The sequence below is a fragment of the Nycticebus coucang genome, chromosome 15 (assembly GCF_027406575.1).
Source record: "Nycticebus coucang isolate mNycCou1 chromosome 15, mNycCou1.pri, whole genome shotgun sequence".
In the NCBI taxonomy this organism is placed as follows: Eukaryota; Metazoa; Chordata; class Mammalia; order Primates; family Lorisidae; genus Nycticebus; species Nycticebus coucang.
Window position 1 is genome coordinate 10,842,002 of NC_069794.1, and position 27,035 is coordinate 10,869,036.

The window sequence follows — 27,035 nt, forward strand, 5'->3', positions numbered from 1 at the left end:
TTTGTAAAACTGTGTAAATTTGTCCAATTGTTTTGTTTTGTTTTGAAAAGAAGAACACATCCCTATTAATTTCTGTTCTATTTACTTCTACTAGTGACATAACCATTTGAGGTTCTAATAATTTTACAAAATGAACATTCCTAAACTTAGTTAACATTTTAACATACCATACCTGTCCCCACTTTATCACTTTGAAATAGCAACAAAAATCACCGTACCTAAACTTTTCTAGGTAAATATAACTGGAACAGTTTTCTCAAAAGATAAAACAACTATTTTTGAGATAAAGTTATTTTCTTTGCCTCCCAAGGTTTTCAATTTGGAGTGAAATTGTTCCCAGTATTACAATAGATCTTCGAAAAGATACCCAAATTTTGAATAAAAAGAGTCCCCCTATGTTCTTTTCTTTTTTTTTTTTTAACATGGCTGGCCATAATAGCTAAAGCTTTTTGTAAATATAAAATAATAGTGTAAAATAATTCATTTTTGACTGTATATTATAATTCTGAGTAAACAATTGCAATCTGAGAGATGCTAATTTTAATCTTTATTAGTTTAAAAGCATGCTCAGCTTCCCCATCACTATTATGACAATATTATTAACACAGGTAGAACAGTGGTTCTTATCTCATGGTATTGGTAAAATATAAGGCTGGTCAGAAATATTTTTGAAATTAAAAAGAAATTTCTTCTACCTACATCCTACTCTCCTATTCATAATCATTAGGGGAAAATATTGGATATGAGAAAATGTCTATGGTGCAAATAATCTTGAAGTAATCAAAGCAATGGCAAGGATGTGGAGAAACTGGAACGCTCACACATTTTTGGTGGGAATGTAAAACAGTAAAGCCATTTTAAAGACTTTTTATGTGGTACCTCAGAAAGTTAGATATAGATTCAACAGACCCAGAAATTCCACTTGTAGGATATACACCCCCCCCAATTAAAACCATGTTCACACAAAAATTTGCACATGGATATTCATAGCAGCCTCATTCATAACAAGCAAAGAGCAGAAACCACCCATGTCCAAATGTCCATCAACTGATGAATGGTTAACACCTATAGTGTAGCCACACGACGGACACTATTCAGCCATTACAGGGAATAAATGATGACGGATGCCACAACCTTGATCAAACTTGCAAACGTGCTAAGTGAAAAAATCCAGATGCAAAGAGAACACATATTTTATGTTTTCCTTTATATGGGATAGCCACAATAGACAAATCCATAGGGATGGAAAGTAGATGGACATTTTCTAGAGGTTGGGGGACAAGAGAATGGGGAGTGACTCTCACAGGGTACGGGAGCTACTGTGGGGACGAAAATTCTCTAGAATTAGATAATGGTGATGGTTGCATAATTCTGTGATTATATTAGAAATACTGAGTTGTGTGGGAATTTTATGGTATATTAATTATATCTCAATTAAAAAGTACATCTAAAAATAAAAACTCAGCAGAAAATTAAATTTCTGATCTAACATTCGAGAAAAGAAAGTCTTTTTCCTTTTCTTGGACAAAATTCATAATAACTTCAATTACCGGTTCCTCTGAAAGCATATTTCCTATTAACTTTGCTGTTCTCGTGTTGAGAGAGGAAATTGTATTTCCTATTTTGATAAACCAAAAAGAAAGGAACCAGTGTACTTCGAGATGAGGTCTTCCTTCTCCTCCAATTTGTACTGATCTCGCACAAAGAACACACCTGAGGCTACAAGCCCTCTAAAAACAGCAAAAGCTTATTCGTAGCTGTCTGTTTATTTGACCCTTTTTCAAAAGCTAACCATCTCCTCAAAATAATATTACTCGGCTTAAAAAATGTCAGTGGACAATTAGTCTCATTTAGAAAGATTTAAGCAAACATTTCGTTTTAAAAATGTAATAGTGAATCAAACATGAAGTGAAATTGAACATACCCCAAAGCCAGACTGAGAGTGAGTGACTGTGTGTGTGGGTAAGTGCGTGTGTGAGAGTGTAAGAGAGAGAGAAAGAGATTTCTCCATGTACTTTCACTCATGGAAACTGGATTTATTATTAGTTTTGAAAAGACAAATCATCCCTCCTTCAGGGATCTCAGCTATTTTTTAAATAAGATACGTGACCTGAATTCACTTGACTTATAGAATTAGGGGGCCATGAATCACCCTGAGAGAGGCCTCACTTACCCCGTCCCGAGCAAGGCAGATCAGAGCCTCCCTGACACTTCTTGAGGCTGTCCTCGGCCGGCAGCGGGCAGGACCGTGGGTGTTCACACTTCTTCCCATACCAGCCTTCTCTGCAGTCACATCTTCCACAGTTACACTGTCCATGACCTTCACAACGACAGGAGTAAAAACAAATGAAAACATACACACAGATAATGAACTTAGAATTAGTTTCCATCCTAAGGGTGAATGTCACAGATGATTCAGGATCTTAATTGAGGAAATTTAAAACACACAGGCAAAGACACATTTTTCTCAAATTCTTAAATAACTGATCGATATTAGTTCATCATGAGGGGTAAAGAAATGCAGCAACCAAAGATAAGCAGTTTAATAGGGCTAAACTCGGATCTATCAAAATTCAGATACATGTGATTTTATTGGTCTACTGGGTATTTGATGGATTTGGTAATGAATTCCCATGAAGGAGAGTCATAGGAAGAAGAAACTATTTATTCTGAGAGCAGGATTTTTTAAATGAACCATTCAACTGATCTTTATTTATGGAGATCTCACACCACACAAAAATTAGGAACCATGAAGTGACAAAAAACGATGAAATCTAGAATTTGAAAAAGGTCTTTTCCCAGCTTTCCTGAGGTATAACTGACAAGTAAAAATCATACATATGTATTTAAGTTGTACATAATCATGCTTTAATACACATATACATTGTGTCTTATTATACATTGTGAAATGATTATCACAACCAAGTTATTAATGTATTCATTACCTTGTTGTTACCTGTGTGTCTGTGTGTGGTGAGAATACCTAAGAATTCCCATAAATTTCAAGTATGCAATACGTTAACTACAGCCACCAGGCTGTACATTAAGATCCCAGCACTTTTTTGTCTCATGCTCTGACCAAATCTCCCCACCTCCTCTCCAGCTCTGTCCCTGGTGTTCACCCTTCTCTCTGTTTCTATGAGGCTGCCTTTCTCAGATTCCAGTTTTTAGTGAGCTTATGCAGTGTTTGTCTATGTCTGGCTAATTTCACACAATGTCCTCCTGGTTCATAGATGTTGTGGAAAATGAAGGATTTTCCTTCATTTTTAAGCTCGAGTAATATTCCATCATGTATATTTACCACATTTTCTTTATCCATATTCATCCTTCAACAGAGACTTAGGTTGTTGCTATATATTTATTAGAATAAATAAGGCTTCACTGAGCGTGGGAGTGCAGATATCTCTTTGAGATGGTGACTTTACTTCCTTTGGATACATACTCCCAAATTGCTATATCATACGACAGTTCTATATTCAATTATTTTAGGAAACCCCAAAATGTTTTCCATAATGGTTATACCAACTTATACCCTCACCAACCAAGTATAGGCATTCTCTTTCCTCCACATCCTCACCAACACTTACCTTTGGACTTTTTAAGAACAGCCATCCTAACAGGTGGCACGCAGTGATATTTTCATTGTGGTTTCGATTTGCATTTCACTGATGATTAATGATGCTGAGTACTTTTTAATATATGTAGTGGCCATTTGAATATCTTCTTTGGAAAATTGCCTATGCAGGTACTTTACCCATTTTTAATCCAGTTATTTGATTTTTTGCTCTTTAGAAATTGTCAAATATATGGTTTGCAAATATTTTATCACATTTCACAAGTTGCCTTTTCGTTTTGTTGATTATTTTCTTTGCTGTTGCAGAAACTTTTTAGTTCCCACTTACCTATTTTTGCTTTTGTTGCCTGTGCTTCTAGTGTCGTATCCAAGACATTGCCAACATCAATTATGTGAAGATTTTTCTCCTGTTTCCTTGTAGTGATTTTAAAATGTCAGGTTTTCCATTTAAATCTTTAGTCCATTTTGATTTGATTTATGTATATAGTAGGAGTCTAATTTTATTCTTCCTCATGTGACGTCCAGTTATCTCAACACTATTTGTTGAAGAGACTGACTTTTCCCCATATGTGTTCTTATAATCTGTGCCTGAAATCAATTACCTGTAACTACGGGGGTTTATTTCTGTGTTAAGTATTCAGTTCCTTTAGTCTCTACACGTCTGTTTTTATGCACCATACTGTTTGGATTACTATAGTTTTGTGTCATAATTCAAAATCAGAAATTGAGATGATTTCAACTTTGCTTTTTACAAAATTGCTTTAGCTATTAATGGTCATTTGCAGTTCCATATGAATTTTGGGATATTTTTACATCTGTAAAAAATTCCATACAACTTTTTTTTTAATTGACACATTGTACATATTTATGAAGTGTGACATGATTTTTTTCAATACATAAATAGGTTGTAGAATGGTCAGTTTAGGAGATTTAGCGTGACAGTTTAGGTGATCTAGCCTCATGCATTTATCTTTTTTTGTGGGGAAGACATTCAAAAGCTCTCTTGCAGCTATTTTATAATATGTCATATCTTACTGTTAACCACATGTACCTGAATTACTCCATGTATGGACCCACCTTTCTGTATCCTCCTTTTCACCCTCCCTTCCATACTCTCTTAACCGCAGCTTCTCTGATGTCAATTCCTTTTTTTCTCAGAGTCCACCTATGCGTGAGATCATGCAGTATCTGCCTTCATGTATCTGGCTTCTTAACATGCTGTCCTCCATGCCCCCCAGGTTGTCGAAAATGACAGCACTTCTTCTCTGTGGCTGAATGGTATGCCATGTTCATATGGCCCCATTTTCTTTATCCATTTGTCTGTTGTTAGACACTTAGGTTGATTTCACATCTTAGCTACTATAAATAGTGCTGCAATAAACACAGGCATCCAGATATACCTTTGACATACTGATTTCATTTCTTTTGGGTATATGCCAAATTGCTATATGTGTAATTGCTGGATCATAAAGTAGTTCTAATTTTTTTTTTTTTTTGTAGTTTTTGGCTGGGGCCTGGTTTGAACCCATCACATCTGGTATATGGGGCGGGCACCCTACTCTTTGAAGCACAGGTGCCACCCCATAGTTCTATTTTTAATTATTTGAGGAACCATCATAGAGTTTCCACAGTGGCTATACCAATTTACAACCCCACCAACAGTGTATAGGGTTTCCTTTAATCCATCTCCTTGCAAACACTTGTTTTTGCCTTTTTTTCTTTTTTTTTTTTTTTTTTTGCCTTTTTTTCATTATAGCTATTCTAACTGGAATGAGGCAGTACCTCATTGTGGTTTTGATTTACATTTTTCTGATGAACAGCAACACTGGGCATTTCTTCATGTACTTGTTCACCATTTGAATGTTTTATTTTGATAAATGTCTATTAATGTCTTTTACCCGTTTTTCATTGGGTTATTTATTTTGCTTTGAGTTAAGATTCCTATATATTCTTGCCATTAACTGCTTGTCAGATATATAGTTTGCAAATATTCTACAGGCTGACTTTTCACTCTGCTAATTATTTCCTTTGTTGTACAAAAGTTTTTCAGTTTGTTGAAAAACTGAAAAAAAATATTTATTTTTGTTGTTATGCTTTTGAAGTCTATTTTATTATTTTATTTTGTTGTGTTTTGTTTATTTTTTTTTTTGAAACAGTTTCTCTCTCAGTTCCCTAGGCTAGAGTGTCATGGTGTCAGCCTCATCAAACTTCTGAGCTTAGGTGATCCTTCTGCTTCAGCCTCCCAAATAGCTGGAACTACAGGCACCCACCACAATGGCCGGATAACTTTTTCTATTTTTAGTAGAGATAGGGTCTTAACCCTGGCTTGGGTTGAAGAAGTCTTATTTTTAAAAATCCTTGCCCAGCACCATGTCATAAACAATTTTCCCTATTTTTTCTCATAGTTTCATAGATTTTGGTTTTATATTTAATTTTTTAATCAATTTTTAGTTGTTTTTTGTGTATGATAAGCAATTGAGGTTTAGTCTCCCCATTCTGTATATAGATATCCAATTACCCCAGCACCATTTCTTGAAGAGGCTGTCTTTTCCCCAATGTGTCATTTTGGCACCTTTGTTTAAAATCAATTGCCTTCACACCATGGGATTTCAGACAAGGATGGCAATGGATCTGTAAATTACTCTGCATGGCATGGACATTTTGACAGATTTGATTTTTTTCTAATTCATGAATGTGAGGTATCTTCCCACATTTCTGTGTCTTCAACCCTTTTCATCGATGTTTTATAATTTTCAATGTAGAGATTTTTACCTCCTTGGTTAATTTCATCCCTAAGTATTTTATTTTTGACACTATTGCAAATAAGATTATTTTCTCAATTTCCTTTTGGGATATTTCATTGAAGCAGGATCTTATATTCTGGAGTATCCACACTTTATTTTCACTCACTTTTTAGAATGTTCCACCTGCTCAACCTAGAAACCCTTAGCCTATAACTAGTAATCTACATGGAGTTTACAATTATTGAAGACCAATATAGTATATACAAAAGGGATCAGGAAAGACATTACCTTCCTTGACACATGAATACAGATATTGTGAAGAACCATGACGAACAGTTGGCATGCGAAGGCAAAAATAGCCTCTCATTAATATAAGAGTAGTTTCCAATCCTGGTTATGCTATCAACAAAGTGGGGCTGATTAAATGACAACCTCTTTCAGTTTGTTTCATTTTTAAACATAACAATAATACATTTTCTATCTGTAATTATTGGGAAGTATATTATTCATTTTAAAATGCTATGTAAAAATGAGATACTCTTGTTTTTATTCATTTGAGCCCATATACTTAGCCAAGAAAAGGAAAGAATAATTTCAACTGAGCTTTTCTTAATTCCTAATAAACTTGAATATGCTCATCATTACAGATGCAGAACAAAGCATATTTCTATAATTACTGCACAAACACATGAAGAATTTTAACAGAAGTAGAATTACACCTTTAAAAATTTTATAAGGCACAATACTAATGCAGGAAAACTCATGCTATTTTGTCTTTGTAGGCAGATATGAAAGTATAACAGGCAATATGGAAACTGACCTTCAGTGAAGTCTGGGCCCTGAGGTTTGTGGATCCATCTGCTGAGTTTGAATAATTTGGACAATACATATTTGCAGAAACTTTTCACTACCTGGGATCTTTGTTTGTTTAAGTCAGGGAGACAGGGTCTCACTTTGTCATCCAGTCTGGAGTACAAAGGCATTATCATAGCTCATTGCAGCCTCAAACTCCTGGGTTTCAGCAATCCTCTTGCCTCAGCCTCCCAAGCAGCTGATACTACAAGTACAGGCCAATGTCAGGCTAATTTGGATTTGTCTTTTATTTTTTTGAGAGATAAGATCTTGTCATATTGCCCAGGCTAGCCTCCAACTCGTGGGCTAAAGTAGACCTCCTACTTCAGCCTCCCAAAGTACAAGGATTACAGGCATAAGCCACCATGCCTGGCCCAACCTGGTCCTTTACGGAGATAATCACAAAATAATAGGTCAAAGTGTGATGAGATATTAGGGATCACTGAATCCAAATTTCTCATTTAACACTAAATTCAATCCAATGATCATTTATTGAGAACCTGCTATGTAAGAGAATCATTCAACAAACTGAAAAAAAAAAAAACCCACAAATTGCTGTCATCATTAATCTTCTGCCTCAGCACTCATCATTTCAAAGGTAAAAAATTGTAATTATTAATAAATATGTGATTGTTAATGTGATCATTTAGGCCTTCCAATATGAACATTTTCCTTATAATAGTTTATGCTTATTAACAACTGCATTTCAGAGATTGTTGGATTCCTTGGCTATTGCTATCTAGCTGTCCCAGCCTAAGAAGTTCCTATCCGTCTTCCCAACTTTCATGTAAATTAGAACAAACATACCTACATTGTAAATGCATATATAAATACCAGGTTTTAATACACAAAGCTTTAACATTTACGTTCCAACCAATTCTGATGCTTTATCGGAGTCAATGCCTTTGAAATCTGTAAAGACAAGTGGTTTCATCTCAGGGACAGTGAGGTCTGCCAAGCACAGAACATGGCTGCCATTTGTGAAAGACTAGTTGACACTTTAACAATAGAGCTGAAAAACAGATGGATGGAGGAAAAAAGCTTCTCTTACTTAAAGTTTAAAATAGTTGTAAAAGGTAGAACAAAACATCCCCCAAGTGTGGATACAAAGAACTCCCTCAAGAGAAAGCCACCTGCTGCTCCGACCCACCTGAATCCACATGTGGTGACGCAGGCTTCACATGAAGCTTCCCACCCCTGGGCGAAAGATGGGACAGAAACCTTGGGAGCAAATGCTGGTGCGTAGGGAGAGCAATGCCCAGGGGAAGAAAGTTCTCAAGTTGTATAGGTGAAACACATGTGTAAATTTGACACTATTTTCTATCTGACAATCATTTACAAGTTAACATTAAAAGAAAAACAAGTTGTGATGGAATAAAACAAATCCTAATGTCAGATGTTATTAAAAAGAGATTTTTAGAGTTAGAATCTGACCCAATTAACATCAAAGGAAATCCAATAAAATTTTTTTAAAATACAGATACTCTAAACCCAGAAGAAGAACTCCCTGGCCATCTTCAACCTTCATGCTCCCATATTCATTTTTCTCAGGGTTTTTTATTATCATTATTTTGTTTGGGCAGCTTTTAACCCTCTGAACTTTTTCCTTAGCTTAATGCTATTATTGCTGCCCTGTTCGTACATTCCATTGTTATTTTTGTGCTCTGCATAAACACAAGGAGGAAAATAGAGCCTCTAGGATCTTACGATGCTATTTCCTATGCACTTAATGCAGCCTCATGAGCATTCTCCTGGATTATTCCTGTAAATCCAGGCTTCACCTCCAAGCATCATCAACTCTGAGCAAAGTTGGGAAGAACATATACAATGTGTCTTCACTTTGCCATGCATGTGATAACCCCTGCCTTCCTTGGCTTTCCACTTTGACCTTGTAGCTCAGCCCTGGCCTTACGTAATCAAAACTCACCTGCAGTCAACTGGGATGACTCTATAAGGCAGTGCCCTTGCTGTGATTGGCTGCAGGGTGAAATGCTTAACCCCTAAATTCAAAGGTATCAAAGTGGGAGAGTATTGTTCAGTTCAGGATGGCTACTCTCTTCCTAAAACATCCACCTATCTGTCTTCTATACTTTGCCATCAAGATTTAGTATCAACTGATGAAGTTCAAGCTGATGGAAGAAGGGGTCTTCAAATATGAGTGAAATTAAGTCAGACATTGATAATGAATGAAATTTCTGAAGTTTCAGTGAATATTATGGTGGACGGTGAAAATGACGAAACAGTGGCATAGGGTGTTTTTGAAGGCTTTACTGTTTGGAGAAAGTAGGATTTAAAGTTTGGAGAAAGTAAAGTTTGGAGAAAGTAGGATTTCCTAAATCAATATCCCAGTGAAGATCATAGCAGAAGCAAATGTAAAAGCAATGACTAAAGATAATATGCTATAATTATCCTCTACTATAATGAAAAATAGTATTGACAATGCTGTTGCCTAATGTAAACCTTTATCAGAGATGAATCAACAGAAGTTTAAAACATAAACGTAACTTCTGCTTTCTGAGTAATGAAAATGATACCCTACATCTCTCGACTCAGTCACTTGCTGTCACAATAAATTCCAGAATCTCAGAGGTCCCACTTTAAGTGAAACTATTCATTTCCTCATTTCTTATAAAATATTTTAGGTTATTTAATCAGTAGAGTTAGGAGATCACTTTGAAATGCAAGGTATTGATACCAGATTCGGGAGTAGATATTGAGCATTTCAGAGAAGATAGGAAATAAAAAAATAAAACTTGTGAGTTTTCTTCTGGAGTTACAACTTCTCAATTCCAGCACAGAAGTTTGGGCCAAACAGGGAAAGAACACATCATTTGGTAGAACTAAAGTCAAGAAGATTACAATGTTTGATTTTGATAAAGAGAAGTTTAGAAATAAGATCTCTTTAGCATGAAAACCCTTTATGGCAGTGTAATGGGTTTCAAATAGAAAAATTCCACAAGAGAAGAAATTAGCAGACATATGTCCTGATCTAGACACCTGGAAAGGTAGCAGCACATCTGTAGCTATCCATTCACTTTATCTATCAAATGGAAGAACTGGAAAGGGAAAAACTTACCACCTGGATCTCAAATGCAATGTTTCCATGCTAGCTTGTCAAATTTATGTGTATGCTAAACCTGCAGGAGTTCATTTCATTGCATCTAACAATTATTCCTTTAAACTGGGTAGGCAGAAGATGGATGGGTAGAGAACATACAGAATGTTGTTGTTTATTCCCCATATCAAATAGCAGAAGAATTCAAATAAGAGAACTGGTCTCCAAAGACCTATATATATTCTTTAACACACACACAGGCACATACAGTGTAAGAACACTACATTGCTCCGTGTTGTATAATCTACTAGAACAACCACAACCCGCTCTGCATCACATGAACAGGAAGGTTTTGCAGGAGCAGCTATGGAAGCATCAGGACCATGTGGAGAAGGGAGGAGCTATAAAGGCTCCTAGGCTATGGTAGAAAAGGGTATTGTCACCACAACTCATTTTTTGTGACATCTTTGGGGTTGTGCTCTTTGGGGTTAAGCTATCCAAATTCTAGAAAATATCAGTCTAGAACTAATGCAGCTGTTGTCTATTACAGACACTCATTCCTACTCTTTAGTTATAGAGTATATTTCTTTTTTTTTTTTTTTTGCAGTTCTGGCCGGGGCCGGGCTCGAACCTGCCACCCCCAGTATATGGGGCCAGTGCCCTACTCCTTGAGCCACAGGCACTGCCCTATAGAGTATATTTCTTTCTTTATCAATGATCAAAAAAGGCCCATGCATTCAGTCTAATGTTTACAAGTAGCTGTTTACAAAGTAATATGAAGTCCATCAATAGACAAAAGCTTTGGGGAATAAATTAGATGTAACTAGTCATTGTGATTTTAAAAAATCCATTCAATATATTGATCTTCCTTTTTAAGATGATGTAAACTGGATATGCTTAATCATTTCCTTCAGTTTCATTCTTTATTGCACTGGCAACCCACAAAGACAGATTGCCCCACATAGTATATAGTTTAATTATTTCATTTTCCAAAAAAGGTAACTCTAAGCCAAGATTCTCCTTATGTTTTCATCATTCTCATAGGCAGCAAAAAGTTAAAGTTTAAGGTCATACTCTGGCATATTTTTCCAATTACGGGATTTGGGGAAATAGACCATAGCGGGAAGCAGCCAGAAGGAATAAAGGAGTTATTTGAGGATCAGGAAGTAAATTGTGCACAGCAAACAGAACAGTCAGTACTGCAGGATGGCTAATCAGGCCCTGGTTATTGCAATCACATTCAAATTTTTTTCCAATAGTATCGTCTTTGAGGGATGTGTGTGTGTGTGTATAAGTCATGCATGTGTATGTACAAAGGAACACACACACTGTGTAGAATAACAAAAAACTGCAATGAAATAATAAATAAGTGACTTATTAGAGGGCAGAGACTGTGCTTCAACATATTGATACCCCTGGGACACATGATGTAACAGGCATAAAATATTTAGACTTGAGTGCATATTGACTAGGTGAGTGGATGGGTTGGGAATGAACAAACAAAATGAGAATGACAATTAAAAGAGCCAACTTCAACTAATTCAGCCAGAGACTTCCCTTGAACTTAAACAAGACCCCTAGTCCCAGCATAGTGAGAATGGGAGCTAAAAATAAAACGATTCCATCGGAGCATCTAGCAGTGCTGGAAGGACTGGATCGTATTGATGCAGCTGGTGCTTCTGTCTTACAACACAAAGGCACTAAAATTCTCAAAAATCAACTGCATGGCACCCTTCTTATGGTGCAAGTTAGACTGATATTGGGAAAAACTGTGAAGACTAATAACTCTCAACACACAATACAGCACAGGAGATAGAATTCTACACATCTATTAAGAATGAGGAAATGATGTAGATAGATGTCTGCCTCATCTTATAATGATGTTCAAAGAAGCTTAGTTTTATAAGATAGTTGAGCATTCAGAGGACAGTTCTTCCTCACCAAAATAAAGTAAATTCAAAGAATGTTATTTGTATCACCTAAAAGTAAATTACATGAGTACTGAGGCTATATGTGTTTTCAGATGACACTGAATGGCAGTGTGAACTTTGTCAAGTTACTTAATTTCTCTGAATCTTTTAATTTCTGTTAAAAATGTAGAGAATAGTGCCTCCCTCCCTGAGTTAGTGTGAAAAATAGAACAGAACAAGGTGTGAGAGAATCGAGGCTCTGTGAATGTGATGCTCTTGCCTAAATTCCTCATCATAAGGGTGGAAGCCAAGCTATAGATCACTGGCCACATTTGATGCACTTCAACCATGGAATCATAAATTCACAAGTACAGACTGACATGGTATTACTCAAACCCAGGCTGACTGCCCAATCCTCACTTCTTGTCACCCCACCCATCTATGTACACAGCATGGAGACTCACAGGACAGGGAGGAAGGGAAAACGTCAGGAAGAGGAAAATAGGACATAAGAGAGAGGGGGAAATGGGTGGAGTGGAATTACTCCAGAGAGACCTCCTTAATGACATTTCACCTGCTCAATCTACAGAGGGGCCACTGAGCCTCAAGGACACACAGCAGGAACTGGGGGCTCATGAAAGGGCTGAAGGGTCAACTCAAGTGTCATTACCTCTCTTTCTCTCACAGCCCCACTCCCTCAAAGTGAGGTGGACTGGCTTAAAGGACCCTGAATTTTCATAATAATACAGTAATTTTGAATTTTTCAACACCAAATAACCTGAAAATCAGAATCAAGACTGGCATCTTGGATTTAATGAGGAGGAATATATCCGTGGAGGTGAAAAAGGCATCGCCCCAGCATGTCGCAAGTGCACAACTTTTACACATAGCCTGTTTTATATATATCCTTTATTTCCCTTTTCTAAATTGTGTCAATCCATGTTTATCTCACAGTCTGAAGAGGACATTCTGAAACGGCACACCCTGAACCCTAGGGCAGTTTTAACTACCAGCTCCATGCTCCCACCCTCAGTTCTCTTGCTTAGCCCTGACTCTCAGAATCACATATTCACCATTGGCTTGCCTTTGGTCCTTGGTGCTTGATGTCTAGAAACAAATTTGACAACTTTCTTCTATATTTCCCATTTTAGTAATGGCACCAACATTTTCCCAGACATCCAGACTGAAAGTCTGGCAACTACAGCACTCTCCTGTTTAAAACCATCACCAGCTCCCCACCCATTGCTTTTGAAATGAAGCCTGTGTCTGTGGCAAGGTACAAAGTCCCCCAGCCTCCAGTTCTTATTTCTCACTAGCTTCACCATGTCTGTCCTTCCTGGCACCTTCTGGTAATTTCAAACTGATTCTGATCCCATGCACAGACCCTACTCCTCCATTCCTTCTGCCTGGGATGCTCTTATCTTTCTCTTCCTGCAAGCCTACATTTTAGGGCAAAACCCCACATACATTGTGACCCAGTACATCCTGAAACACATGAGCCAACATCCCACCCCTGTGAAAAGCCACCACTCTCTAACTGAGATGTCAAACGGGCCCATCCCCCAACACTCTCAATGTCTGCCTGGCACACAGAAGCCACTCGGGATCTGTTAGCTGTTTTATTACCAGTGTGTTGAGAATGATAATGATGAAGAACACTGACATATATAATGAATAATGGAATCATTGCCTTAGGAGAGTGGTGTTCCTGAAATGTTTGGGAAATCCTCCTGAGCATTAGAGATTATCAGAGGAGGGAAACCCTTCTGCACTGGGGAGTTTAGCAGCAGGCTTCCCTCTGCCAGCCTGGAGAAGCCTTTGAAGTCACACAGTCATAATGAAATAGGGCAGCTCTTTTATCTCCCTTAGCTGGCAAACTTCTGGGAGCGACCAGAAGAGTTTTCAGTCTACAGGCGCCCATCAAGCAGAGAAGTTTAAGGAGACATAAACGCATATGTTTCTACCTTCTGGATTGTCCAATTTATCTGAATTGAAAATCCATACTTCAATTTCTAGGAAATGACACCTTTTTGGTGTCAAATTTATCTATTAGATAAATCTCTGACTGCTTTCTTTTTCTTTGCACCATTAGATACTCTGGCCAGATGCATTTTTTTCTCTGCATTTAGATTGTGAGCTCTATAAAGTCAAAGATCATGTGGTGGAACCCACAACTCAGACACCCAGACCCAAAAAGATAGTGTCTGCTCCATAAATATTTATGGCATAAAATTCTTAAATCCACTAAATGTGATCCAATTCTAGATTGCATGGCAATATAACTTTACTGTAAATCCTATCACAGAATTAGTGCATAAAAATATCCCTCAGAACTGCATGTCCCTAAGCTTGGTAAAATATTAATATGGCTATCCTCATCGCAACAGTCCTATTTACAGTTGTCAGGTTTGCAGGGTTTGCAGTTTGAGCTGAGTAGATATCTGGGGCTAATGGTTCTCCTGGGTGACAATTAGGCTAATTTTAAAAGGGTGGGTACTATCTCATCTGCCAAATCTATGAACTCTCTGGAAGTTTTCTAGGTTCCCAGCAGAAACACTGCAAATGCTTTGGAATGCATTTGAGATGCACATTTAGTTTCCCATATAGTACCCATGAGAATCAGAGTGAATCTCGGAAATGGGGAAATGAATTATTTTTTATTTAAAAATAGAAATTGGGATGATCCTTACTTACCTGAACAGAAATCATCAGAATATCGGTCATAGACATCTCTACAGTCCCTTTCGTCACATTCACAGGTGTCCCCGTGAATGTCTCCCCAGTCCCCAGTTGGATCAACATCATGGCAAGAACATTCACCACATATACAAGTCCCTAGATGGAAATAAAAATTTCATGAGGACACAGTCAAGAAAAACCATAAAATAAAGTATCTCATATATTTATGTATTTATTTATGCATTTTTTCTTAGTGTTTACCTTATATTTGGAAAACATATTTCTTTAGATAAAAATATTCTAAAAAGGAAATATACCAATGTTGACAGTAGAAGTTCCTTAATAAATAAAAATATTATTATCTATTTCTATAATTATGTGAGATCGTGGGATGTGTCATTAGCATGTGATAGTTTCTCTTGAAGATAATATTGAATCAATTTATTTAAGATATAATACTTCCCTTCAAGAAGCTTACAATCTATTTGACAAAAAAGAAAGCTAACAAAAGAAAAATAGCAAACACTAAAATAACGTGCACTAACATTTTGTAAACTAGGACATAAATTTTGTAAGAATTTGGGGAAAGACGGACCAAATGGTGGGAAATAAACATGGTGTGGACCCAACAGAAGAACTCTGGCAACATGAATAATCAGAATAGATCAACCCCCCACCCCCAAGAAATGACAAAGGAGATACAACTGAAGATGCCACGCATAGACAAATGGCAGCAATGTCAGAAATCAAATTCAGAATATGGATTGCAAATAAGAGAAATAGAATGGAACAAAAGATAGAAATTGAATTCCAAAGAGTAGTTCTAAAGTTGTCTAAAGAAATTATGAATTCAAAGCCCAAGTCACCAAAGATATGGACGTAATGAGAAAAGAGATAACAGAGCTCAAGGAAACGAAAAGTTAGTTGAGGAGCTCCAAAATTCAGTAGAATCCCTCAGTAATAGAGTTGACCAGGCCAAAGAAAGGATCTCTGAAATTGAATACACGGCTTTTGAACATTTCAAAACACTCAAAGAGGTAGACAAATAGAGAACAAAAACTGATCCTGAGAGAGTTCATCCAGAGATCTCATTCCCTGAGAGAGTTGTGGGATCACACCAAAAGATCAAGCATTTTTCTTATAGGAATTCCCAAAGGAGAAGAGGGTGGTCCTAAAGGTACAGACGCTCTACTCCAAAAGATTTTGGAGGAGAATTTCCCAAGCATTGCAAGAGATACAGAACTTCAGATAGCAGATAATTTCAGAACCCCAGCAAGACTCAATCCAAATAAAGCATCTCCTGGACACATTGTGACTAAATTTGCAAAGGTCAAGACAAAGGAGAAAATTCTGCAAGCAGCCAGACATAACAAAAGCATCACCTATAAAGGGAAAAGTATCAGAATGACTGCAGATCTCTCAGCCAAAAACTTTCAAGCCAGAAGAAGATGGTCATCAACCTTCAATCTCCTAGAACAAAACAACTTCCAGCCTAGGATCCTTTATCCAGCTAAACTCAGTTTCATTTGCAATGGAGAAATCAAATACTTTAATGACATAGACATGTTGAAGAAATTTGCCATAACTAAACCAGCTCTCCAGTATATTCTCAGACCTATCCTCTATGATGACAAGCTCAATGCTCTACCTCCAAAGGAAACTCACCCAGAAATTTTTGAACAAAACCCAACTTCCACAGTGATGAAAGGTTTAAAAATGTCTACTGGAGATCCAAAAATCATGACACCCAAAACACAACCAGGCTTATCAATTCTCTCAATTAATGTGAGTGGTTTAAATTGTCCTCTAAAGAGAAACAGGCTGGCTGACTGGATACATAAACTCAAACCAGATATGTGCTGTATACAAGAATCTCACCTTACCTTAAAGGATAAAAATAGACTCAGGGTGAAGGGATGGACTTGTATAATACACACAAATGGAAACCAGAAAAAAGCAGGGGTTGCAATTTTAGTAGCAGATACAATTGGCTTTAAAGCAACAAAGATAAAGAAAGATAAGGAAGGTCACTACATATTTGTAAAGGGAAACACCCAACATGAAGAGATTTCAATAATTAACATTTATGCACCCTACCAGAATGCTCCTCAATTCATAAAGCAGACCCTAATGCATGTGAACAACTTGATATCTTCCTGCACTATAACACTTGGAGATTTTAACACCCCCTTTGACAGTTTTGAATAGATTCTCCAAGAAGAAACAAAACAAAGAAATGTTAGACTTAAACCTGACCCTAGAAAAAAAGGACTTTACAGACCTCTACAGAACATTTCACCCTAAAAAAACTGAATATACATTCTTCTCATCAGCCCATGGGTCATCCTCTAAAACAGATCATATCCTAGGACACAAGTCTAACCTCAGCAAATTTAAAAGTATAGAAATTATTCTTTGTATCTTCTCAGACTACCATGGAATAAAAGTTGAACTCAATAGCAACAGGAATCTTCATACTCAAACAAAGTCATGGAAACTAAATAATCTTAGGCTGAATGGTAGCTGGGTCAAAGATGAGATTAAAAAGGAAATTACCAAATTTTTGAAAAAAAAAATGATAATGAAGACCCAAATTATCAAAACCTGTGGGATACTGCAAAGGAAGTCCTAATAGAGAAATTTATAGCTTTGGAAGACTTCATCAAGAAAACAGAAAGATAGGAAGCCAACAGTTTAATGGATTATCTCAAGCAATTGGAAAATGAAGAACATTCCAACTGCAAACCCAGCACAAGAAAAAAATAACCAAAATTAGGCAGAATTAAATGAAATTGAAAACAAAAGAATCATTCAGAAGATCAATGAAACAAAAAGTTGGTATTTTGAAAAGATTAACAAAATTGATAAACCTTTGGCCAACCTAACCATAAATAGAAAAGTAAAGTCTATAATACTGTCTATCAGAAACAATAAAGGAAAAATAACAACAGATACTTCATAAATTCAAAAAATCCTCAATGATTACCACAATAATCTCTATTCTCATAAATATGAAAATCTGAAGGAAATGGACCAATACCTGGAAGCATGCCACCTTCCTAAACTCAACCGGAAAGAATTAGAAATCTTGAATAGAGCTATATCAATCCAATAGCATCAATAATATGAAATCTCCCAAAAAAGAAAAGTGGGACCAGATGGCTTCACATCCAAATTCTATCAAACCTTTCCAGAGGAACTAGTACCTACATCATACAACCTTTTCCAAAGCATATAAAAAGAAGGAATACTTCCCAACACATTCTATGAAGCAAATATCACCCTGATCCCCAAACCAGGAAAGGATCCAACAAGGAAAGAAAATTATAGACCAATATCATTAATGAATAGCCATGCAAAAATATTCAATAAGATCTTAGCAAAGACAATTCAACAACTCATCAAAAAATTATAAACCATGATCAAGTTGCTTTTATTCTAGGGTTACAGGGTTGGTTCAACATATACAAATCTATAAATAAATATAATACATCACATCAATAAAATAAAAAATAAAGACCATATTGATTCTCTCAACTGACACAGGAAAAAGCCTTTGATAATATCCAGCATCCTTTCATGATCAGAACACTTCAGAAAATAGGCATAGCAGGGACATTTATTAAACTGATAGAGGCCATCTACAACAAACCCATAGCCAATATCGTATATGAATGGAGTTAAATCGAAATCATTTCCACTCAGATCAGGAACCAGGCAAGGTTGCCCATTGTCTACACTGCTTTTTAACATTGTAATGGAAGTCTTAGCCATCTCAATCAGGCAAGAGAAGGAGATCTAGGGTATCCAAATAGGGTCAGAGGAGATCAAACTCTCATACTTTGCTGATGATATGATCGTATACCTGGAAAATCCCAGGGACTCAACTTCAAAACTCTTAGAAGTGATCAAGGAATACAGCAGCATGTCAGGATACAAAAGCAATACTTACAAGTCAGTAGCTTTTATATACACCAACAATAGTCAAGCTGAAAATATACTCAAGGACTCTATTCCTTTTACAATCGTGCCAAAGAAGATGAAATATCTGGGAATTTACCTAACAAAGGAGGTAAAAGACCTCTATAAAAAGAACTATGAAACTCTGAGAAAAAAAATAGCTGAAGATGTTAACAAACGGAAAAATATACCATGCTCATGGCTGGGAAGAATCAACATTGTTAAAATGTCCATACTACTCAAAGCAATCTACAAATTTAATGCAATCATACTTTAAATAACTTGAAAAAAATAGTACTTCATTTTATATGGAATCAGAAAAAAACTTGAATAGCAAATACATTACTCAGAAATAAGAACAAATCAGGAAGTATCACGTTTCCAGACTTCAGGCTATACCATAAATCTATAGTGATTAAAACAGCATGGTACTGGCACAAAAACAGAGCGGTAGATTTATGGAACACAACAGAGAACCAAGAGATGAACCCAGCTACTTATCATCATTTTTGAATATCATCAAAATATTCAGCAGGGGAAAGACTCCCTATTTAACAAATGGTGCTGGGTGAACTGGCTGGTGACCTGCAGAAGACTGAAACTGGATCCCCACCTTTCACCATTAACAAAAATTGATTCTCACTGGATAAAAAATTTAAAATTAAGACATAAACTATAAAAATACTAGAAGAGAGTGCAGGGAAAACACTTGAAGAAATTGGCCTGGAAGAATATTTTATGAGGAGGACCCCACGCCTCCCCCAACCCCGGGCAATTGAAGCAACACCAAAACTACATTACTGGGATCTGATCAAACTAAAAAGCTTTTGCACAGCCAAGAGCACAGTAAGTAAAGCAAACAGACAACCTTCAGAATGGGAAAAGATTTTTGCAAGTTATGCTTCCAATAAAGATCTGATAACAGAGAACTCAAACTAATCAATAATAAAAGAACAAATAACCCATTTCTATGTGGGCAAGAGACTTGAACAGAAACCTCTTATGAAGACAGGCGCATGCCCTACAAACACATGAAAAAATGCTCATCATCCTTAATCATCAGAGAAATGCAAATCAAAACTACTCTGAGGTATCATCTAACTCCAGTAAGATTAGCCTACATCACAAAATCCCCAAACTACAGATGCTGGCATGGATGCAGGGAGAAGGGAATGCTGGTGGGAATGCAAGCTAATATGACCTTTTTGGAAAGAAGTTTGGAGAACATTTAAGGAACTAAAAGTAGACCTACTGTTTGATCCTGCAATTCTTCTACTAGGTATATACCCAGATGATCAAAAATTACTTTGCAACAAAAACATTTGCGCCAGAATGTTTCTTGCAGCCCAATTCATAATTGCCAAGACACAGAAGCAGCCCAAGTGCCCATCGACCCATGAATGATATTAACAAATTGTGGTATATGCACACCATGGAATACTACGCAGCCATATAAAGATGGATACTTCACATCTTTTATGTTTACCTGGATGGAGCTAGAACATATTCCAGTAAAGTATGTCAAGAATGGAAAAAGAAGTATCCAGTGTACTCAATACTACTATGAAATCAATACATAATCACCTATACACCCATATGAATGGCAAAACATAACTATAGTCCAGAAAATGGAAGGGAAGAGGAGAGAGAGGGAAGGGGAAGGGTGATATGGGAGGGGGACCTCACCTAATGTGCATGATGCAATGGTATATTTTAAAACTAGTAAGAAATGAGTATAATTGTGATGGATGTGTTATTTAGTTCAATGTAAGCATTTCACATTGTATATCGAAGCAGTACACTGAACCCCATAAATGCATCAACATACAAAGTTATGATTTAATAAAAAATAATATCAAAAATTAAAAAAAGAGAATATGAATCTTTTTTTAGCCTTCTTTATACAATGCCATAGAGTCTAGATTTTAAATGATGGATATGCATCGATGCATGCCAGCATAGATATGCTGGAGGAGGGGGCGGGGACCGCCTGCCATGCCAAGCTGATGAAGCAGTGGCTTCTCAGGCATGTGGCAAGTGGTCCCATGTGAAACTATGAATGAACCACGTGGGCAACAGAGGACATTTATTCTATGACAGCTGGTTATGTCTGCAACCCCAAAGATGAACAAGAACGGAAAATTAGGAGGTGTACGTGCAGAAACCAGTGTCCTGTCTGCTCCCTAGAGAGGCCATGATACAAAACAGTTCCAGGGTCTATTGGAGGGCTACTTCCTGAGGGACTCAATTCAGTGGTGGGCATCATCAGTGGGGTCCTACCATCGTGTCCCCTGGATCTCAGAACAATGAGCCTCTCACAGGCAAGCCACGTCCCACCTGCTTCTGCCAGATCTCCAAATCCGAGCCCAGTTCAACCTTCACACAGATAGAGGGAGACTGTGAACCCTACTGAATGAAAGGACTCAAGGAGAAAATATGTCCTTACAGATTAAAAGAACAAAGTGAGGGGTGGTGCCTGTGGCTCAAAGGAGTAGGGCAGTGACCCCATATGCCGGAGGTGGTGGGTTCAAACCCAGCCCCGACTGAAAACTGCAAAAAAAAAGAAAAGTGAATTCATATGATACAGAGTAAGACCTAGCCACATAAAAGAAACCTTGACAGCTTTTGTTCCAAGTTCAGGCCTTTTGCTTTCTTTTTTGTCCGTGTAAAGAGCTGTCAGCCAGTTCCTGAACTTGTATGCCAGTTCCTAAAAGGCAATGTGTGAGCATTGTCTATTACAATGCAACATACCTTTGTAGAAATGAAAAAAGTAGCTTTCTATCTATCTATATTTTTATAGTTTTATAAAAACATAGCCACTTATTTATGTCATCAAGTATGCTATGAAAAATCCAGTGTGGCTATCTTTTATCTATCACTACAGCAGCCAAAGCAAAAATTACAAAAATTACAGTGTTTTCAAGGATTCTTCCAAAGTGTTTAAACCAGGCATCCTCAAACTTTTTAAACAGGGGGCCAATTCACTGTCCCTCAGACCGCTGGAGGGCTGAACTATAGTTTAAAAAAAAAACTATGAACAAATTCCTATGCACACTGCACATATCTTATTTTGAAGAAAAAACAAAACAGGAAGAAATACGATTCACACCGCTTCATGTGGCCCGTGGGCCGCAGTTTGAGAACGCCTGGTTTAAACTATTGGGCTTCATATCAATAATCAACTAGCTTTATATTTTAGAAATATAATATATATAGGGTGTCCATAAAGTTCATGTGTAATTTTAAGTTGCACACTATTTTAAACGGCACATGAACTTCATGGCCACCCTGTATTTTCTAAATTCCTGTGTAAGGTCTGCCTAAATTTCATAGGGGCATTTGATATACAGTTTCTACAGGTATTGTGTTCAATATCATATTTTTATTTTTGCATATAGAAGTTAAATTAATCTACGCCAATTCTGCATTTCAACCAAGACTTCAATTTGCTCATAATTAAGACAAGAGGGTTTTCTGAATGCTGTCTGGATAATTCGATGCTCATGCTGTAGATGGTTCTGTTAGTCAAGAGACATTTAACAGAAGTATCTACAAGAATTGCCTTTTAGCTGTACGGACTATTTCTGGATGGCTGCCAAAGACACTACAGCCCCTGTGTTAACTATTTTTTCAGTGAAGCTTAAAGCATGACAGAACTTTCTTACCTTTTTGTTTTCTACTCACAAATTAAAAAAAATAATGACAGATAAGATTGTTGATTGTTTTATGTAAATGTTGATTTATGTCAAAGTAAATGACAATAAAAGATGACTTCCTCCCACACCAAAGGAAATAGAGAAGAGTGTTAAGAGTGAAGAGCTTTGTTGTCCTCCCCAGCCCGTGGCAGCGTGTTTGAGTGACACACCTCTGTTACTGCAGATCTGGCCATCTGGAGCTGTGCAGCCTCGCTTGCTTTCCCAGGGGGTGATATCGCACTGGAATTCGCATTTATCTCCATGCCAACCAGCCTCGCAGTAACAGTTTCCACAGTAACACTTCCCGTGGCCTTTACCCAAAATGAATTTTACACAGTGAGGAAAAAAAGCAACTTTGAAAAGCAGAATTAACTTTCTACCTCTTTGTGATCGTTTTTTGCCTTTTGAAATAATATAGCGGCTCCACATTCCTTGCTTAAAATAATCAAATTATACAGTTTCCCCTCAAAATATCATACACAAGCTTCTGCCTATACCTGCATAATTATGCAAATAAAGCAAACGAAAATGTCCTTTAACTTTGCCCAGACAGGGAGCTGACTGAAATAAAAGTATTTTTAAAAGAAATGACATGAAAGAAACTGTTAAAATCTATTACTTCTCCATCTCGATGAAGCATCCAACTCAAATGGATGTTAAGTCTTCACTCCAAAGACATTTCTTAAATCAGTATTTCAGATATTTCATTTCAAATCAGCTGTTGAGAAACCAGTGGTGTATATTTATCTGGATATACATTAGAGTGACCGAACAATATTTCTTTTGAGCCAGAGGAAATATTCATCTTTCATTCAACTGTGTTGCACAAGCAGTTATAGTTCCACCATGTGGAAGAGAGATTTTCAGCCTGGTAAATGTTTAATCATCCTTTTGACCAACAAAATGGCAAGGCCCCTTGGTCTTGCAATCAAATTTCCATCCCACCTGTCAAGGGGGCATAAATGATAGGTAAGGGCACCCTGACTGTGTGTCTAGTCACCCCTTTCTGCTCTTGCCTCTCTGTGACGTGTTCCCTCCTAACTGTCACACCATTGCCTTCCCCACCCACATGTATCACTCCTCCTCCAAAGTCCCCAGGGAATGCCTTAATCCCAAAATTCACTTCTTTTGCTCTTCCTTCTTTGCAGTTAATTGTGTCACCTACACATGAATGTATGTCCTTTCTCCTGTTTTGTTTTTAGTCTATTCTTCCTGTGTTGCAGGAGTTTTGTAGATTTATGGCTAAAGTCTTTGTTCTTTCATCTCTTTTCTCTGCTAGCCTATCCCCAGAGGGCCCATGCAAAACTGACTGTGAGACTCCTCTGAGTAGCATATTTTCATTACTAGGGCCTGTCAAACTCACATAAGAAGCAGGAAATAGAACAGCGTTTTTTGGTCTCCTACAGTATTCATGTCTAAGGGGAGACTTCCACCAAGCAGACAGAGACAGAGAGATGAAGAGGAAGAGAGCTGTAGTGACAGACGGAGAGAGGGACGGAGACCGAAGCACAAGGTGCCACGCTTTCTGTCTACCCGGGGTGTCCATGGCGAGTAACTTCTTAGCCTAAGGGACAATGGGCGTCTTTACATCAAATTTTAGTTTTAAATTTGCTTACTAAAGCAAATGCAAAGGCTATCAAATGATTTTACCACTAAAAAACTATATCATCTCTACATTTTATTAACTTAAAAAGATCTTGACATGTACATGCAGCAGAAATATTTTCTGGTGCTATATCACAAGCGACAGCAATTCTAACACTATGCTGGAAAAAAGCCAGATTGTATACTGATTACCTTTTCTAGGAGTCAGGTTTCATAAGATCAGTCAACTTATTAGACTAGAGAATTTATTTTTTTCTGTAACTTCAGGGTACATATGTTAAGGATTACTGTGATATTAATAGATTATCACAAATATACATTGCTCACACCCAAATTCTTTGAATATTTATAAAATTCAGTATTGAATTAAGGCTTTGCAAGGAAATCATTGTGTTCTAGGTAAATAAGAAAACAAAAGTCATATAAAGCTATGCCTGTATGCAGCTATGAAAAATTAAATCAGATATCCATATAACTCAAATGAAAATATTGTGACAAGACACATCTGAATAATTCCATCAGAATGCCTGCTTCACGGTGATGCACATTCCAGACAATAAACACAATTCTTTGCTCTGAGTAAACTGATAAAGCAAGAAAATCTTTTTTTTTATTGCTTCACTGATGGACTATGGAATCATCGCTCAACAGACTGGTTACGTGTGAATGACACAGGGAACGATTTATAATCCAAGGCAATGTCACCCCCAAGGGTGTTTACTGGAGTGCTGGCGTCCTTGGTCAGACTTTGCACCATGACATTGCTTAAGCCTCAAATGGAAATAATAAGTAGAAATTTTGAGAGTAAAACATTCACTGTTCTTTCAAGCTAATTTTTTATATTTATAAATGCAAATAGACTTTGCTTTGGTGGTATGTTAGCAGAACACAATGGCTCCAAAGAAAGTTCCCTTCCTATTTCCTAATCTGTGATAATTAGAAATGAAACATCAAGAGGACAAAAACATAGTATTTATGGGTGAATTCAACTAATGATCTGGACTGAGCCCTTTAGAAGAGAATTGTCTGAGTAGCATTGAGCTTAGGTTACTGGCTTGGAAAAATGAATAGAAGATTTTTGTGTTTGTTTTATGGTGGTGTATTGTGCAGCTAGAAGACCGAGGAGAAAGAATCAAGTTGGCCTAAAATAAGAGCATCTGGATGACTGCAGACATCAAAGCTACAGAAATCTAATCAAAGGGACAAGCTTGTCATATGCTAGTGACACTTTTTTAGGGCCCTCTGGTTCCTCCTGGCCTGATCTGCCCCCATTTCTTCTAGGGAAATACTTTTCTAAAACTACCCTTTCCAAATGCAGGGCAGATGCCCAAGGATGAGTTTCTTGTCAGATATGAGTGAAACATAAATTCAGAAATGAATTCACCTAAAAAAAAGTGATTTTCACTGCTTTCTACTTTCCTTTTCCAGTATTAGTGAAGACTGCAAATTGAAACTCTGGGCACGGGCTTGCAGTTGGTAAGGAAAAAAGAAGAAAACGTTGGTGTTGAGGACGGACTCTTCTCATGGAGCTCAAGCTCCCTGACGCCGACTCAGTTCTGAGTGGTGAGGGGGCAGGAACACGGTCTTTGGTGTCAGACAGACGCAAGTCCAAATTCTACCATGGTTTGTGCAGTGACCCAGAGTAAGTTATCTAATTTTTCCAAATCCCAGTTTCCACATCTGTCTCTGTGCATAAAAATAATTCCTACCCTAGAGGGATTGTACGAAACTTAACACAATAACATAAAGCCCTCACAGCAGCAGTTGGCACTGTCAAACACACAAAAACTGGTACAACAGAAAAATGGAAGTAACAGTGCTATATAGAAAAGGTCACCAAAAATGTTTTTGGAGGGTGGAGTTTGTGAGGAGAGAAGAGGTAAACTCTAGGCTAAAAACCCTGTTGGCCTTTAACGTCTCAAGTAGGGCAAGAGATTATCTAAAGGTATGTGGTTTAGAAAGGGAAAAAGACTAAAATTAAAACATACAGCTAAAAGAGTAGGAGAAAATAGACCAAATAAAAGCGGCTGAGCTGAGCAGAGAAGGTGGCATTCCACCAGGATTACTTCAGAGCAATGCAATTGGCCTGTTGCCATAATGATAAGGCTCTCCTCTGGGGACAATTCGGTCTTGCATTTAAAAAGTACCAGTCCACTCTTAATGCCTTAGTCTAACTCCCCTTATGTGAAGTGTTTTCCAAACAAGCATAGGTTTCAATTGAATTAGTACACTTAGAGCAGAGATTTATACAGAGATGAAAGCACAAAGAAATAGTAAAAACAAATGCTTCTAAATTAATTTCTGCAGAGTCAATATACATACCTCCGCATATTTCTTCTGTTTCATCATCTATGCATTCTCTATCATCACACTCACAAAATTTACCATAAACGAGTCCTTTTCCATCTGAATTATCACACTGACACCTGCCGCAGTGACATGTACCTAAACCATTAAAACAAAGAAAAGATCATCACATGCATATAAATTATCATCAATGAATTTTTATCCTGTTTCAAGAGGGTAGACAATTTAAGTCAATTTGATATTCTAATTATGTATTTCTGTGGGTACGATGAGGAAGGGAACAAGCTATTCTTTCTTGAGATTATTATAGCATAGCAATTATAACACACAGCTATTATTACTGATCTCTAATAGTTTAATGAATGTAAATTTGACCTCTCCAAGTACAAGCCTACTTTGTTTGATACATGTCCACCCAACCAATGCAACCAGTGACTATCTTCCGATTACACCTGCGTCTGCAGTGAACTAAAGGAGAAAATTCTAGGCTTTGTGAGGGAAATAACCTTGTTTATCTTCCTCACCAGTATTTATTCAGTACTTTGCACATTGTTTGGACATAATATTTATATAATGAATAGTGGTGGAAACAATTTGTTATCAAATGCATAAACGGAAAACTCATGTGCTTTAGATAATTTCTCATTGTCAGCG

At 37.1% G+C, this 27,035-nt stretch overlaps 1 protein-coding gene across 4 annotated transcripts in view; it reads right to left on the reverse strand.

Annotated features, from left to right (window-relative positions):
* The window catches only part of ITGBL1 (integrin subunit beta like 1), a 282,440-nt gene that overhangs the window by 103,644 nt on the left and 151,761 nt on the right, over window positions 1–27,035 (reverse strand). For all 4 annotated transcript variants that reach the window (XM_053563368.1, XM_053563370.1, XM_053563371.1 and 1 more), the window contains 4 exons: window positions 26,397–26,519; window positions 22,640–22,780; window positions 14,830–14,970; window positions 2,174–2,320 (listed from right to left, as the gene is read on the reverse strand). In XM_053563368.1, coding sequence (XP_053419343.1) covers window positions 2,174–2,320; window positions 14,830–14,970; window positions 22,640–22,780; window positions 26,397–26,519 — 552 coding nt within the window. The remainder of the gene's footprint in view (window positions 1–2,173; window positions 2,321–14,829; window positions 14,971–22,639; window positions 22,781–26,396; window positions 26,520–27,035) is intronic.